Source organism: Pan troglodytes, chromosome 1 (assembly GCF_028858775.2).
Source record: "Pan troglodytes isolate AG18354 chromosome 1, NHGRI_mPanTro3-v2.0_pri, whole genome shotgun sequence".
NCBI classification, from domain to species: Eukaryota; Metazoa; Chordata; class Mammalia; order Primates; family Hominidae; genus Pan; species Pan troglodytes.
The window spans coordinates 16,752,887-16,768,849 of NC_072398.2; the positions used below are offsets into that span (position 1 = coordinate 16,752,887).

At 41.3% G+C, this 15,963-nt stretch overlaps 1 protein-coding gene across 6 annotated transcripts in view; it reads left to right on the forward strand.

Annotated features, from left to right (window-relative positions):
• Positions 1 to 15,963, forward strand: part of SIPA1L2 (signal induced proliferation associated 1 like 2) — a 234,414-nt gene that overhangs the window by 193,902 nt on the left and 24,549 nt on the right. For all 6 annotated transcript variants that reach the window (XM_063790534.1, XM_016941012.4, XM_016941031.4 and 3 more), the window contains 3 exons: positions 2,847 to 3,071; positions 6,754 to 6,907; positions 9,512 to 9,731. In XM_063790534.1, coding sequence (XP_063646604.1) covers positions 2,847 to 3,071; positions 6,754 to 6,907; positions 9,512 to 9,731 — 599 coding nt within the window. The remainder of the gene's footprint in view (positions 1 to 2,846; positions 3,072 to 6,753; positions 6,908 to 9,511; positions 9,732 to 15,963) is intronic.

Sequence of the window (15,963 nt, forward strand, 5' to 3'; positions counted from 1 at the left end):
ATACATTTTTAATGAAATCTAATTTTTAGAAAATGTTATAAAACAAATGGAAAAATACATAGAGTTTGTGATCACGCTATCATTACCTATACATTTTCAAAACTATACGCTTTGGTCATTTTAAGGGGGAAAGGTGAGTAACCTACACACATGCAGCGTATTAACTAGACCATGACTTTGAGTGCCCCAGCCTTTAACAACGAAACATCTCGGGGATCATCCAAGGCTTTAAAATACATGAGACACACGGGTAGTGGAAGGCAGTGCACAGTCCTTCATCAGGTTCTTGATGGGGAAACTAAGGCCATAAGCCTTATTGGAACAATGGGGAAACTAGCATGTGGACTGTCTGTTAGATAACAGTATTGCATTAATGCCTGATGTCCTGTACATGATCATCACTTGGTTAACTACTGGGGGGATGTCCTTATTCTTGGGAAATAAATGCTGAAATATAGGAGTATGATGATGTCTTTACGCTTGCAGCTAATTCTCAGATGGTTCAGAGAGGAATTAGTGGATCTTGAAAAAGGGTATGTGGATGTTTATGCTACTATCCTTTCCCTTTTCTGTAGCTCTGAAATTTTTCAAAATACACTTGGGAAAATAACATACAGGGCGTCAGAGCTCGTTGTCTAGACACACGGTTTTCATGTTAGGGCTCCCTAACTGGCGTGCACCCCAGTGAATGGGAAGAGTCCATTAGCTCCTCTTATTCATGCCTGTTGATTGCTTGCCTTACTCCTCAGGTCACCTTGGTCATGTTGCTTTACTGTTCTCCCGACCTGGTGTTCCATGTGTGTGGATGTCATTGTAGAGGCAGTGCAGCGTCTTCCCGAGACCCACAGTTAGCACCCAGAGAGAGGGAGCCATCAGTCATACTCAAGGGCACCAGACCAGCCACCAGCAACTAAGTTTCTTCATAGGAGTAGATGAGGCGCTTTGTTTGTTGGTTAATTTTACTTAATACCGCAGTGTTTTCCAAAACGCAGAGACCCTGAAAATGGGTCCGTTTATTTTGTGTCTTTATTTCCTCTTGAACCTCTACAAAAAGTTCATTTTAATATCACTCTTATTTTTATACTTTATTCGTCTTTTATGAGACTTGCTTTATACATGTATCAGAAAAGGTCTGTGCTCACCTGGGGTTTCAGAATAAGATTATATTTACAGCATACTGGAGGAGCTTGCTACCGCGGGAACCCTGTGTTAAACTCTTTCAATAGAAAGGACTCCTACTCGTGAATAATCCTTTGCTGGGTCACTTTCTGTAACTACATTTATATAATGCTTACCCTATGCTACTCACTGTTCTAAGTGCTTCACTAATATTAACTCAGATTATCTTCAGAGAAACCTTCGGAGGTAGATACTGTTATTATCCTCAATTTACAGATGAGAAAACTGAGGTTAAGAAACTTGCCCAGGGTCTGGCAGTGGTAAGGGACAGAGCTGATGTTGAGACCCGGAATCCTCGCATTGCACTCACGTGTCAAGTTTGCTGAAAGTGAAGCCCACCTGCCTTTCTGAACGCTGAGATTAGACCTATAATTTAAACTCTTAAAATTTTTCATATTTATAAAGTAACTTTTATTTGTTTTTCATAAAACATATTGTTGATCTTTCTAATTTAAGAAAAAGATATTTCTGGTGGTGGTTAACTGTCCACTTAATTTCTCAGTCAGCCGGGGGTGGGTAGTCCTTCTGGCCTTAGCTTAATTACTAACCTTGAAAATTTTTATTGTTTTTAGGGCCTCTGTCTGTTTCAGTATTGTTGCTGTTGTATCATATGATAATGCAGCAAACACCCCTGTAACTACCACCAGGTTAAGGACTAGAACATTGCTGTATCTGGAAGCTCTCTGCATCCTACCCAATTACAACCCCTTCTCTTCTCCCTTGAGGTAGCCACTAACCTGGCTTTTGTGATAATCATCCCCTCATTTTCTTTACATTTTCCTGAATGACATGTTGTTTACTTTTACCTGTTTATGAACTTTATTAAGCAACTGGCTCATGATCATTGTATTCTTTGTGACTTGCTTCTTCTCTACATTGTTCATGAGATCGCCCAAGTCGCCTGTAGCCTCAGTCCATTCATTCGTAGAGTATTCCATGTATTCATTCATAGTTATTAATCGAATATCCTTCTACTACTGATGATTTGGGTTGCTGCCATTGGGGAGTTCTTAAAATCAGTGCTTCTAATCAACATTGTTCCATGTTGACAGTTGCACGTGCAGCAGGGGTTTGCTGTGTGTGTGCGCCCTTGGAGTGGGATTGCTGTATCGTAAGCTCTGCAGGTGCACACACCTTCATAGGCAATGCTCAAACTGTTTCATGCACTTTTTACTCCCACCAGCAGTAGGAAGGTACCTATTGCCCCAGTTCTTACTAACACTGGGTCACTGGGTATTGTCAGGCATTCCCATTTTTGCCTGTCTGGTGAGTATGTAATGATATTCCATTGTGGTTTGCATTGGCATTTCCCTGGAGACAACTGAGTTTGAGCACCTTCTCCGACAAACATATTCACCATTTGAGTTTGTTCTCTTTTGAAGAATCAGTTTAGGAATGTTGCCCATTTTTCTATCAGATTTCCCCGGCCATGTTTTGAACATCCTTCCTGCCACAGGCATACAACTTGCACGTGAATAACCTTAGCCTATGTAAAATGAGGCTTCTTAGCAAGCTCCATGGTAGAAAGAAGGCTCCATCTGCTTCACTGGGCCCGATTTTGCTCTCGGAGAAAGACTTGAGTAAAGCCTTGTGGCTCTGAATTTGGCCGTGTGCCAGCACTGCTGAAATCAGATTGTATCGCAGCTTTTGTCTGTTTTTCTCCTCAGTGGTTCTCACCATTCAGGAAGCCCTTCAGCTCACTGTTCAAAAAATAGTGGGTCTCTGGATTCATCCAAAGTCTACATCGTGTCTCACAGCAGCGGACAACAGGTTTCTGGGTCCATGTCCAAGCCCTACCACAGACAAGGGGCAGTGAACAAATATGTCATCGGCTGGAAGAAATCGGAGGGCAGCCCACCGCCCGAGGAGCCTGAAGTGACTGAATGTCCCGGGTAAGGTGGTTGGCTGTTCTTCTCTGGTCAGCATTTTTCACTGTAGGGATTGACTAAGCAAATGTATTTTCCTCCCAAAGGAAATGTATTTTCTAAAAAAGAATAATCTAAAAACATCTTTCTTAAACTCTTTAAATGTTGATGTTTATATTTCCCTATAAAATTCTTCTCTTGATTTTTACATAAAAAAAGGAAAAGAAATCTGTGTTCTTCGCTTTTATATTCAAATCTGCCTGCAATAGAAAAGTCATGGTAACATGCTACTGATGGTGTGAGGATAGAGTCTCTATAAATACACAAGGTCAAAGGCAGTTCAAATTCCCACGGAGTCCTGTGTGTTCCTTAAAGTTGCCGTGTAAGTGACATCCTAAAACAAAAAGTATTTTTCTTAATTTTAGCATGACTTCCAATTTTTCTTTTAGTTGTTAGGTTTGAGGTTGGCGGGGGGCGTGGTGGGCACGTAGGGAAGGATGCTTTGTATCTGTTTGAAAAAGAAAAAGATTTAAAAATACTAATAACCCATCTTACAACACTTGTGAACACTATGCTGATGCCTCTGTGAAGAGACAGGTAAATAAATTGCATTTCAAGAATGCAGAGCAAGGCTGGCTGGGGCTAAGGAACTATTTGCTTATTTCGTAAAGAAGCTTAACAGAATACTCGTGCTAAATGATCAGGTCTGTGTGCTCTGTTGTACCTGCCTGCGATAGCGTCATCAGGCGTGTGGTGCTGAGCGTGGCATGCACCCACACTGGGATGGCTCTTCAGAGAGAGCCTCCAGATTTTACACTTTGTCAGTGAACTAGTATCACTTTTTTATCTTAAAAAAAATGATCCTGTGTCTTAAATACAGCTCATATGATATTGCCTTCTAAATTAAAGATTCTTTTAGTGCTTAAATTGAACATGGAATCTTTTGTTAAAAAAATCATGTCAGTCATTGCAAATGGCTTATTTAGGAAGGAATTTCATAGTGATAACTAGCCCTTTTTATTATAAATGAAGATGGTAGAATGATACATTGGTATTTCTGTCTAATAAGAGTCTTCTGAGTGCTTCACGGGAATTCATTCCAAGCCTTTTTTAAGTTCTGTGAAATATTTTTAGAAGCATTTTATATGTCGCTGTAGTACTATGTTTAGGCGAAGGACTCTTTTGGAAAGTCAGGGAAGTGTGAAAGGAGCCCATTCGGACAGTTTTCATGCAAAAGCCCAGGGTTTATGCATTTCCACGCACTGGTTTGATGGCACTAATGCTCAGTGAGAGCGAGGCAGTGTCCAGAATGAGGTGAGAAAGGGGTTTGTGTCTCTTGAGTCGCAGGTTGTGTGCACACTAGAGGAGACTGAGATTGTGTCTCCGCTGGAGCTCCCCACCTGGGGACCCCTGTGGTATGGAAGGGCAAATGGCAGTCCCCACACATGCTGTTGGGTATACCTGGGAGGGGAGAGGCTGTAGAAGTTCTTCTGTCCTAAGTTGCATTTTATCGGGAGGATTTGAGCTCAAACTGGTTATCTCAAGAGGCCGGTGCTGGGATTCGAGACCAGGGCTCCTGGTCAGTGTGCCGGCTCATCCTGGCAGATGGAACAGGTGCCCCAGGCTCTGCCCAGCAACACAGAGTGTTTCTAAGGCAAGGCAGTCATACAGGACTGCACTAACTAGATTTGAAGTTTTATCAAAACAGTGTTTTACCGAATTGCTGAAAGATATGCTTAGAAAACAGTCAGCCAAGTACATCATATTTTTAGTGTCTCATTGTGCACTGAAGAAGAAATCAGTTGTGCTCTCCACAAGTTTCACATAGACCAGTTATTTCTCAAAATCATATTGTGGAAGCCCTACTGTTAATTTTGTTAATAATATCATCTTACATTTTTAAATAATATCAGCGAATGAGCAGTTCTGTCTCAGGCTTCTGTGCACCCATTCATGCTGTTCCCTCTGTCTAAATGCCCTTTGTGAGTTTCTGAGCCTGGCCAGCACCCTCCCAAAGGGGATTGTTCTCTGCACCCGCTAGCTCAGTACTTCCTACAGTGTCTTCGCACTTGATTGGTCATCTCAGCCTGCAGAACATATACCACATACATACCACATGCACACACCCCCGGACTGGAGGTCCTGTGCAAGCCCCCTGTCCTGCTTACTTCACTACTCACGGTGGCAGGCACAGAGTAAATCCTCAGAGCGTATTTATGACACGTCATTGGATAATTTCTTTAAATTACTAGTTTAGCGGAGAAAGCTAGTGTTTTTTATAAACACATATTTTAACACATATTCTATAAACGCATATAGAAACTAGAACAGCACATTGTAATCATAATTATGGATGTAATATTTTTATCCATGCAGTTATTGGTAGGACCTGGGATTTTTCCCCGCATCTTTCCCAAAACACATATGGCCTGGAGCTCTTGAGCACCACCTAACTCACCTCAGGATCAAATGTTGGGCGCTTCTTGGATGCAGTCTTTGTAAAAACTATATTGTTTTGTTTTCCTTATGTGGCTTTTGTGCAAAAGCCCTCCAGCATCTTGGTTTCTTCTTGTAGCTCCCATTTTTATGTCATGCCATCCCACAAACCAACTAAATCTTCAGTAATGTTTTAAAAGTTATGAAATGCTTCTTTTTTTTTTTTTTTACAGCCACTATTTGTTCATGTTGTAACTGTAGCTTGTGCTTCAAGAACTGAGAGGTACAGGGAAAGCTGTCCTACCTCAGGAATAAAGCCATAGAGGATTTTAGAGAAATCCTTCTTAATTTTGAGCATGTTTGTGTATGTTTCTTATTCTAGCAATTTCCCAGTGAGCTGTCATACAGTTATAAGATAGCCTGGCTTTTGAAATCAAGAGTCATCTCAGAGGCACACAGCAATAACATTCAGGTCATTCTCCAGCTCGTTGCTGTGGGCTGTGAATTCCTAGAGTGTTATGTTTCAGGTTGTGTGGCAAAGACTGTTTGCCTCCACTGACAGTACAGCCGCTGACTGTTTACTGTGTCTTCAGGAATATTTGGTTGCTCAGATTGTATTTTCAGAGTAAACCTTTTTAGAATGATTCCCCAGTTTTGTCCCTGTAAAGGAGCTAAAAACAGTAATTCAGCTTGACACTCCTTTGTTGTCTGTCAATACATTTTTATATACTGATAATTAAGGGAGACGGCTGCTTTATCCAAACAGCTTTGTGAAATTGCTCATAATAAAACATGCTTAGCACACGTGTGAATTGATGACTCGTAAACCCTGGGCTCCCTCGGGTGGCTTCCTCTCTGTTGCCTGGGTGCCATCGGGGCTCTGGTTGTCCAGCCGCGAGAGCACACAAGCGTTGCTTCGAAAGACATATGATCATCTCTGATGAATTATTGAAACTGTGTTTTCTGACACAGATTAGGAAAGGGAAAACACAGCCGTATTTTAAAAGTTGGCTGTGTATTTTTTTCATCCTGGGCTTTGGGGATCTGATTTGTGTCTGAATTATTCAGACATCTAACTTTGTAGTTGAGCTCATTTCACAAATGTGAAATGGCATGGGAATTTGGAGCAAACGCAGCAAAAGTGAACTGACTTAAGACCTAAGAAGTGTTTGTATGCATTTGTGGCTGTTGAAACTGTTTACTAGGTTTTAATTCTTACCACTACAGGCACTTTACAAATAGGCTTAATTTCCATTCTGATTGTTTTCAACAGGATGTATAGTGAGATGGATGTCATGTCCACAGCAACTCAGCATCAGACAGTGGTGGGAGATGCTGTTGCAGAGACTCAACATGTTCTGTCTAAAGAAGATTTTCTGAAATTGATGCTTCCTGACAGCCCCTTAGTGGAGGAGGGGCGAAGAAAGGTTAGTGACTTAGGGAGCTTTGAAGTTACCAGAAACACTAAAAAAAAAAAAAAAAAAAGTCTAAAGAAACTCAGAGGTTTCCAGAGTACTCCCACATGCTTCATCTCTCATGACCCTACCAACGACTCACTGCACATAGTTGACCGTTGCCAATTTTGATTGTATCAGTATGTAAAGGGAGCCTGGGAGAGGTTAAGAAGGCTGTTTTTAAAACCTCAGATAGAGCTAAAAGTCCGGCTGGCCTAGCCTCAAATCCTGGCTCCAGCAATGGGTAGCTGCATGACTTTATGCAAGTGACTTGGCCTCTTGACCTCAATGCTCTCATCTGAAAAAAGGAGATCATAGTAATTGAATTGTGAAGTTACAGTGAAGATAAGAAGTAATGTCTGAAGAGCCTAGTACAGCTCCTGGACATAACTAGTGATCGTGAACAGTAGCTGTTAAAATTCACACCACCTGACTTTTGTTCCAGAGCTCTAGCCTCTGCTCCAAGCTGTCTCTCCTTAAATGTAATCCTGTTCCAGAACTGGACTGGAGTTAGACAGCACACTGCTGGGCATTTTAAACAGGGTTGGAACTTGCACACTGCCATTTAGAGATATGCAGAGATCATAGGGAAGGTCATGCTTAAATCTCATAAACCAACCCCAAGTTCAGTGGCATACCTTTGTCATTCACAATGTAGTACTCGATAATGTTAGCTTGCTTATTGGCTTCAGTTTCATTATTATTGCAATCTCTTAAGCCACTTTGCTAAACAATTTAAAGTACTGAAAAGGACTTAAAGGCGATTTAGCCCAATCACCCCATTTAGCAAGTAACTGAGGCCCCAGATGGTAAAATGTGAGCTCTTCATAAATATTTGGTGCCAGAGTCAGCAACTGAGTCCTTGTCTCTCACTTCTAATCCAGCACTCTCTCTTGTTCATATGAAAAGGAAAAAGGAAATCAGGTATTGCCATACTGACCATGATCAGGGTAAACTGCAGGTCTTTGTGCTTCTGTCTTCCCTATAGTAAAACAATTCTGCAATTAACCTAATTGTGTTTTTAGAACAACACTCTAATTAGACACTACTGCAAAGCTGCTTTAATCCGATATGCCTGTAATCAAGTTCTGTAGAACCTGCTGGTGGTGTGTGAGGAGGGAATCCCATAAGAACTCCATCATCATGAGTCTTTTTTAAAAAACTTATATCAAGTCATGTACATGATACTGTATAAGCTTGGATGCAAAGGCAGACTGTTGTACAAAGAGTGTAAATAGCTTTTCTTTTTGGAGGGTTGAACTTCTTGACATGTGTTTTTTCTTCTAAGACAAATCACCTTCTTTTCATGATGTAAATTTAACTTTGTAACTCACACACATTCCAGTTACCATTCATCAGTTGGAAAGACTTGACAGAATGGAAGGAACACACACAATAGGAATATTTTTAGACTTACTGCTACATTCATAAATGTAAATAGCCATTTCTTTGTTTGATGATGTGAACATTCTGGCTTTTACTATTGTTTACCTAAAAGGAATGTGGTTCAGTATGCAAAGGAAGTAGTTGAAAATTCAGATTTGATTTAACTTTTCTTGAGTATTTGACCACTCATTTCTTTAGTAAGAATTTTCCTTACCCTATCTGTAATTAAACACAACAATAATTTTAATGGTTCATTTAAGTCTGGTTATGATCCATTATTGTAACTCAATTTTCAACAATTATACAGACTTTGGTAAGTGATACTTTTTTTTTTTCCAAGACGGAGTCTTGCTGTGTTGCCCAGGCTGGAGTAGTACAGTGGCATGATCTCGGCTCACTGCAAGCTCCGCCTCCCAGGTTCATGCCATTCTCCTGCCTCAGCCTCCCTAGTGGCTGGGACTACAGGCGCGCACCACCACGCCCAGCTAATTTTTTGTATTTTTAGTGGAGACAGGGTTTTACCATGTTAGCCAGAATGGTCTTGATCTCCTGACCTCATGATCCAGCAGCCTCCGCCTCCCAGAGTGCTGGGATTCCAGGCATGAGCCACTGTGCCCGGCCACAAGTGACACTTTTAAGTGGACAGTAAGACTTTATTGGACTGCTGCTGATTTTTGGAAATGTGTTTATGTGGCCGGCAAAGCTTCAGTGTTCACAATTAGTCTTATTATTATTTAGATTAGATTGAACCTCACATGTAGTTGATTGGTAGAGAAATTGCCTAATACTACAATGTAGTCATTTCAAATTAAAATCAAACCGGTATTATGTGGAGCTTTGAATAACTATTGCCTGAAATGGCAACCTTATATAATTCCAGGAACTATCACTGCTATAAGGTTATGGAGGTTTTATTTAACATTTCAGAGTTAATAAAGCTGTGCATGTCTAATTCATGATAATATTTCATAGAATGTCAAAGGAGGAAAACATAAAATCTAATAACTACACCCAAGGCCTGGTGGATTTGCCTTGATCACCTGCATGCTGCGTTTGGCATTCTTGAGCTAACAGAGAAAACTCAAAGAAGCTATCACAATAGTATGTGAAACCACTGGACTTAGTCCAACAAGCCCCATGCATTCGTTTTTTTAATGTCTGTTCCCTCCTCGCACCTTGTTTAAACCCTAGTTTTCGTTCTATGGGAACCTGTCTCCAAGGAGGTCGCTTTACCGCACGCTGTCTGACGAGAGCATCTGCAGCAACAGGAGGGGGTCCTCCTTTGGCAGTTCCCGGAGTTCCATGCTTGACCAAGCCCTGCCCAACGACATTCTGTTCAGCACCACCCCACCCTACCACAGCACGCTGCCTCCACGGACCCACCCCGCACCCAGCATGGGGAGCCTGAGAAGTAAGCGAGGGGCTGGCTGCTCCCTGGCCAGCGCTGAGGGTGGGCTGATCGCACAACTCCTGCCTCATTGGGCTCTGAGGGTGGAGTGATTTAGGAGTTTGTTTTTGTTTTTATTAAATATATATTATTTGGTGTTTTAAATAATTTTCAAATATAGAAGCCCCAGAGTGGACATTTTGAAAAAGTTAGGTAACACTACCTATTTTGAAAGCAATTGAGAAACTCATGTTAGATATTTCTGTCAAGTCCAATAGTGACTTCTGCATCATATCTCAGCTATCATATCTATAAAGGAAAAAAATGTCTTTAGCCTGATTTAAAAAAAAAAAGAAAAGACTGATGTAAGGAGTGGGTTTTCCAGTGGGTGACAGCAAGGAGGGACATCTGGTTTTCTAGCCTTCAGTTTCTTCGTGCAGTTCAGTACCTGGAGATGGGGAGGTGGCACGTGTGCCTCGGGAGACCTGGCTTGTAGACTGGGCTTTACCCGTGGGCGGCTTTGTGTTCCTGTGCAGATGACGTGTGTTCTCTTGTGTCCCCGCTTATTTCAACTTACTAGTCACAGGTCAACCTGACGATTTCTAGATGATTTTCCTTCAAATCCTAAAAATCTTTGATTTTTATGTAGTGTCAAGTCTTCATTAATGTCAGTTTTTAAGGGCACTTTTTTTTATGTTAGCCTTATTTCCTTTATACATAGTTATTTTTTTACAGAAAAAATGGGAATTTAATCAGAAATCTATTCATTGCCAAGTGTTTTTTCATTTCATCACAGAAAATATCTTTAGAACCAATTCGAACTTCATAATACACTTAGAAGTCCCAGGCTAAATGAAATCAAAGTTCTAATAATATTTCCAATGTTTAACATAATTGGAAATGAACCTTATCTCATAAAATTCTTAATCTACTTCTTTAAGTAACATAATAACCTGCCTGTTATAAAGAGTCCATTTACCTAAATTGAAGAAACCTTTAAACGCCTTCTTGACAACCATGTGAAAGGTCAGCCAGACCTAGGCCACTTTCCTAATATTTCTCCAGCTGTTTTCTCTTTTTTGTAAAAGGTAACTTCAATGTCCTCTTAAAAGCTTTTGTAAAACCAATAAAACTCTATTTTCCTGCAAGTGTTATTTCATTTACAGTGTTTGAAGTGTGCTTGTGAACTCTCTGTGGTACGTGTGTTATGTTGGTCTTACATTCTACCCTTCATTTTGTTTCCAGGTGAAAGATGTATGTCCTTTTTTTTTTTTTTTTTTTTTTTTTTGTTAGCTTCACTTAAAAAAAAAATAGACTTCTTAGAGCAGTTTTAGGTTCACACCAAAAAGTACAGGGGATTTCCATATACCTCCTCAACACATTTTCCCCACTGTCAACAAACCCCTGCCCTCAAAGAGTGGCAGTGGTACATGTGTCATAATCGATGAACCTATGTGGACAGATCCTTATCACCCAAAGGCCCTGGTTTACATTAGGGTTCGTTCTTGGTGTTGTACATTCTGTGTGTTTCTAAAATGTGTAAGATGACATGTATCCGCCATTACAGTATCATTCAGAGTAGTTACACTGCCCTAAAAATCCTCTGTGCTCTGCGTGTTCATCCCTCCCTCCCCTCTAGCTCCTGGCAACCACTAATCTTTTTACTATTTCCATTGTTTTGCCTTTTCTAGAATGTCGTATAGTTGGAATCATACAGTATGCAGCCTTTTCAGACTGGCCTCTTCTACTTAGTAATAAGCATTCAACTTCCTCCATGTCTTTTCATGGTTTGATAGCTCATTTCTTTTTACAGCTGAATAATATTGCGTCATCTAGATGTACCGTAGTTTGTTTAGTCATATACTGGAGAACTGTATCCTTTTTTAATGTGTTCAAAGGCACAATTAGGAAACAGTCAAGTTATACTGTTCATTCACTGTCCTAGTTGAAAACTGCCTCACTTGTCTTCGTTTTTACTTCTCTAGAAAAAGCACTAAGAGTTTTCCTTGCCATTTGCTCTCTTTAAAGAAACCTTCTTATTTGGTGATACATCTCCTCCAATAGCTACACTTAAGAAACTACTCGGAAAAAGTTCTCTAGGCTTGATGGATGAACTAACAAAATGTAAATCAGAAAACTGGAGGTAATTTGTATTGAAGTGTATTCCCCTAAAAACTTCTGATTTCCAACCTCCTGTCCATGGAAAGTTTAAGCTTCCAGAATCTAATTGTTTGGAGGCCTCTAGTTCCCTGGCCTTCTGACTACCACAATCGCCTATGTGATTATAGATGCTCCTTGACTTACGATGGGGCCATGTCTAGATAAACCCACCATAAGTTGAAAATATTGTAAGTTGACCACGTATATGGTGACCTAACCTACTGAACATCATAGCATTTCCTAGCCTACCTTAAACATACTCAGCACACTTGCATTAGCCTCTAATTGGGCAAAATCATCTTGCAACACAATACACTATACTATATCAGTTATTTACCCATGGAATCTCGTGCGTGGCTGACTGGGAGCTGTGGCTCACTGCCAGTTCAGCATTGCGACAGAGTGTCATACCACCTATCACTAGCCAGGGAAAAGTTCAAAATTCAAAATTTGAATTATGATTTCTACCGAGTATGTATCACTTTTGCACCATTAAGATCTACTCAAGACAGGTTTTAATAATCCTCTTCTTTCTGTGGTTTCTGGCCATTCTGTAGACCCTCTCTAAGAAGATACCACTCTTTAAGAATAGTTTTGACAGTCAAAAACTAGAGCAGCCCAAAAAGCTGAAATGTGTGTGTTAATGCCCAGAAGATGTCTTTGAGCGAGAAATGAGGAATATTTGAAGTTGCCCAGTAGTTTCTCTTAGTTTCTCAGAGAGATATAGCTTCACTTTAAAACTTGGAGCAGAGGTTGGTTCCAGATGGTTTTGAATTGCTGTGTAGATAGAGTTGGGCAGAAAACTCAGAAAGCACAGATACTCTTCTTTTAAACTTTAAAACATAGAGCATTCCTAGGGAAAAGAGAATCTTTCACCAGGAGAGACTCAATCAGATTTTGTTTATAATTTGGAGGGAGGGTAGCAGGGCAAAGCACCAGTAACTGCCCGTCTCTTCCCAGTGAATATTGGAAGACCTAATCTCTGCACCTTTTCTACATGTAATTATCATAGTCACAGGCTTCTCTTTCAGGTATTTTTAGCTTTTAAAAGTTACAGATTTGAATCTGTCTCAATCTTCTCTTGAGACTAAGATCTTAATCTTCATACTTAACAAGCTCATTTTGGATGTAATTCATGTCATGATTCATGTATATTTCCTGTGAAGTCACTGCAATGTGCTGTATCTTTATGTCTTCAACTTGGAGGTATGCAAATATCACCTGATCCAGCAGTTGAGAATATTTCTGAAACATTTCTGCCTTGCCTTTAGGACCTTTGTTTTTGTCATTGGTAGATTGCAGAAGAAAATTTATTTAAGGGCCCAGATGAGAAAAAAATGACAGTGGGCTTTTGAACACACAGTTCACAGGCCACATAACCAGTGACACTGAAAAGCAGTCATATTTTCCTTTTATTCCTTGGCAGGTAGACACCTGGGTTCATTCAGCACAGTCCCAAGCATTGGCAGGCTCACAGGCTTAAAGATAATTTTTTGGTTTTTTATGGAACGGAGATCAAAACTCTGAAATCTTCCTATGAGAATGGACTGATGAGAATTCTTAGATTTCAAAAATGAAAATAGAGAATATTATGTGTGGTTTCAAATCCTGTAGTTCTGACCTACGCACATCACAAAGAATGCCCCTTGAAGTTAAAAAGTGGGAGAGTGGGAGAGCTTAGAATAAATAAAATAAACTGGTATTTTAGTTATAATGTAATACTTGCATGTGTTGCTTCAGACCACATGTGTAGCCTCGGTGGTTTTGTGTTGTAGATGATAAGGACTACCAACCACCAGAGGAAGAATCCTTGCCAAGGGTGGCATGGCAAGGTATCCATCCATCTGCAAACAGGGTTTTGACTATTCAGTATTTGACTAGGCAGTGTTATTCAGTGTAATACTTCTTTCTCTTTTTTCAAATGTCCTCAGTCTTCCCTGTAATAAACATTGGTTTCTGAAAAGTGTAATTGTGAAACCTCAGATATCTGACCGCCAGGAAATGCTGTTGAGAGGCTCCTTGGCATTTATAATAATAGCAATAAACCTCAGACTCAGTAAAGATGGTTACTGTGATTTCAGGTTTTGGGTAAACAGACGGGAAGCCACAAGATCAATGTCGCAAGCCAGAGCAGGTGCGCAGGCAGTGGTTCCCTGATACTACCCCCCTTTCAGAATTCGTGAGTCTCTTGAAAGGCTGACTTAGGTCCGTATGCAACATGGGCAGTAAGAATTGTGAGCACGGAGAAGCGTCTTCTCCAGAAGTGAGGTAGGATGGCATCTACCCAACTGTGCCCAAAAAATGCTTTCAGACAGTGTCCTCCCCTCTCTCCTGTTTTTTAACTCATCCTGAGAACTCCCAAGAAATATTATGGGTATGAAGTAAATTCAGTTACTATTGTTTTCTACTCACTAAATGTCTCATCTTGTTTGACATTGGTATGTGATACCATATGCAAAATTGGTTCGGGTTTCCATTTGGAAAAACTCTGTGAGAAACTTGTTATGCCAGGAGGTCACCGTGCTTCATGTGGGGAGCCTGCAAATGTGCCCCACACTTGTGCCACCCACTTGCCTAGGCTGGCACTTTCTTTTTTTTTTGAGACGGAGTCTCACTCTTTCGCTCAGGCCGGAGTGCAGTGGCACAATCTCGGCTCACTGCAAGCTCTGCCTCCCAGGTTCACGCCATTCTCCTGCCTCAGCCTCCCGAGTAGCTGGGACTACAGGCATCCACCACCGCACCTGGCTAATTTTTTGTATTTTTAGTAGAGACGGGGTTTCACCGTGTTAGCCAGGATGGTCTCCATCTCCTGATCTCGTGATCCGCCCGCCTCGGCCTCCCAAAGTGCTGGGATTACAGGCATGAGCCACCACGCCCAGCCACAGTCTTATCTTAATTGGCCAGAAGAGTTGTACGGGCTCCTGAGGCTTGGGAGAGCTGGATTTAAAATAACAGGCTTTGATACCTGAGGCAAATGATGCCTTTCGTATAAAACCGTACAACTGAGGAGACAAGACAGTTCCAGCCACTGTGGCATCACAAAGCACAGGTGATCAATTGCTCTTGCTCCTTCAGGTCTGCACTATGTGTATCTTTTGTTGTTGTTGTTGTTTGGAGACGGAGTTTCGCTCTTGTTGCTCAAGCTGGAGTGCAGTGGCGTGATCTTGGCTCACTGCAGCCACCACCTCCCGGGTTCAAGCAATTCTCCTGCCTCAGCCTCCCGAGTAACTGGGATTACAGGAATGTACCACCACACCCAGCTAATTTTTTGTATTTTTAGTAGAAATGGGGTTTCACCATGTTAGCCAGGTTGGTCTCGAACTCCTGACCTCAGGTGATCTGCCTGCCTTGGCCTCCCAAAGTGCTGGGATTACAGGTGTGAGCCACCGCGCTCAGCCAGCACTGTGCATATCCTACTCCAAACCCCTCTCAGACCAACACCAACAGTATTCATCTGTTTGTTGACAGGGCTCTTTGAAGGATAGAACTTGTGTCTCACTAGTTATTCTCTCCCTAGGTTCTGATGTAGTACCCAGTAGTTCCTGGAATATAGAAGATGCTCGGTAAACATCATCTGGGTGATGGGGGTAGTGATAAAAGTATTGCATATAATTTTGGCTAGTTTAGAATCTGTGTTAGGCTGTTCTTGCATTGCTATAAAGAAATATCTGGGGCTGGGTAATTTATAAGAAAAGAGATTTAATTGGCTTTTGGTTCTTCAGGCTGTTCAGGAAGCATAGTGCTGGCATCAGCTTCTGGTGAGGGCCTCAGGAAGCTTACAGTCATGGTGGAAGGTAGAGGGGGGAGCAGGAGTGTCACATAGCAAGAGAGGGAGCAAGACAGAGTCCATGGCGAGATGCCACACTCAACCAGATCTCACGAGAACTCACTGTCACGAGAACTCACTCATTATCATGAGAACAGCATCAAGCCATGAGGGATCCACCCATGACTCAAACACCTTCCACGAGGCCCTACCTTCAACACTGGGAATTACATTTCAACATGAGATTTAGAGGGGACAACATCCGGACCGTGTCAGAGACTCAAAAAAACAAAAACAGAATAGTAATTTTCCCAGTTACATGATATTCTA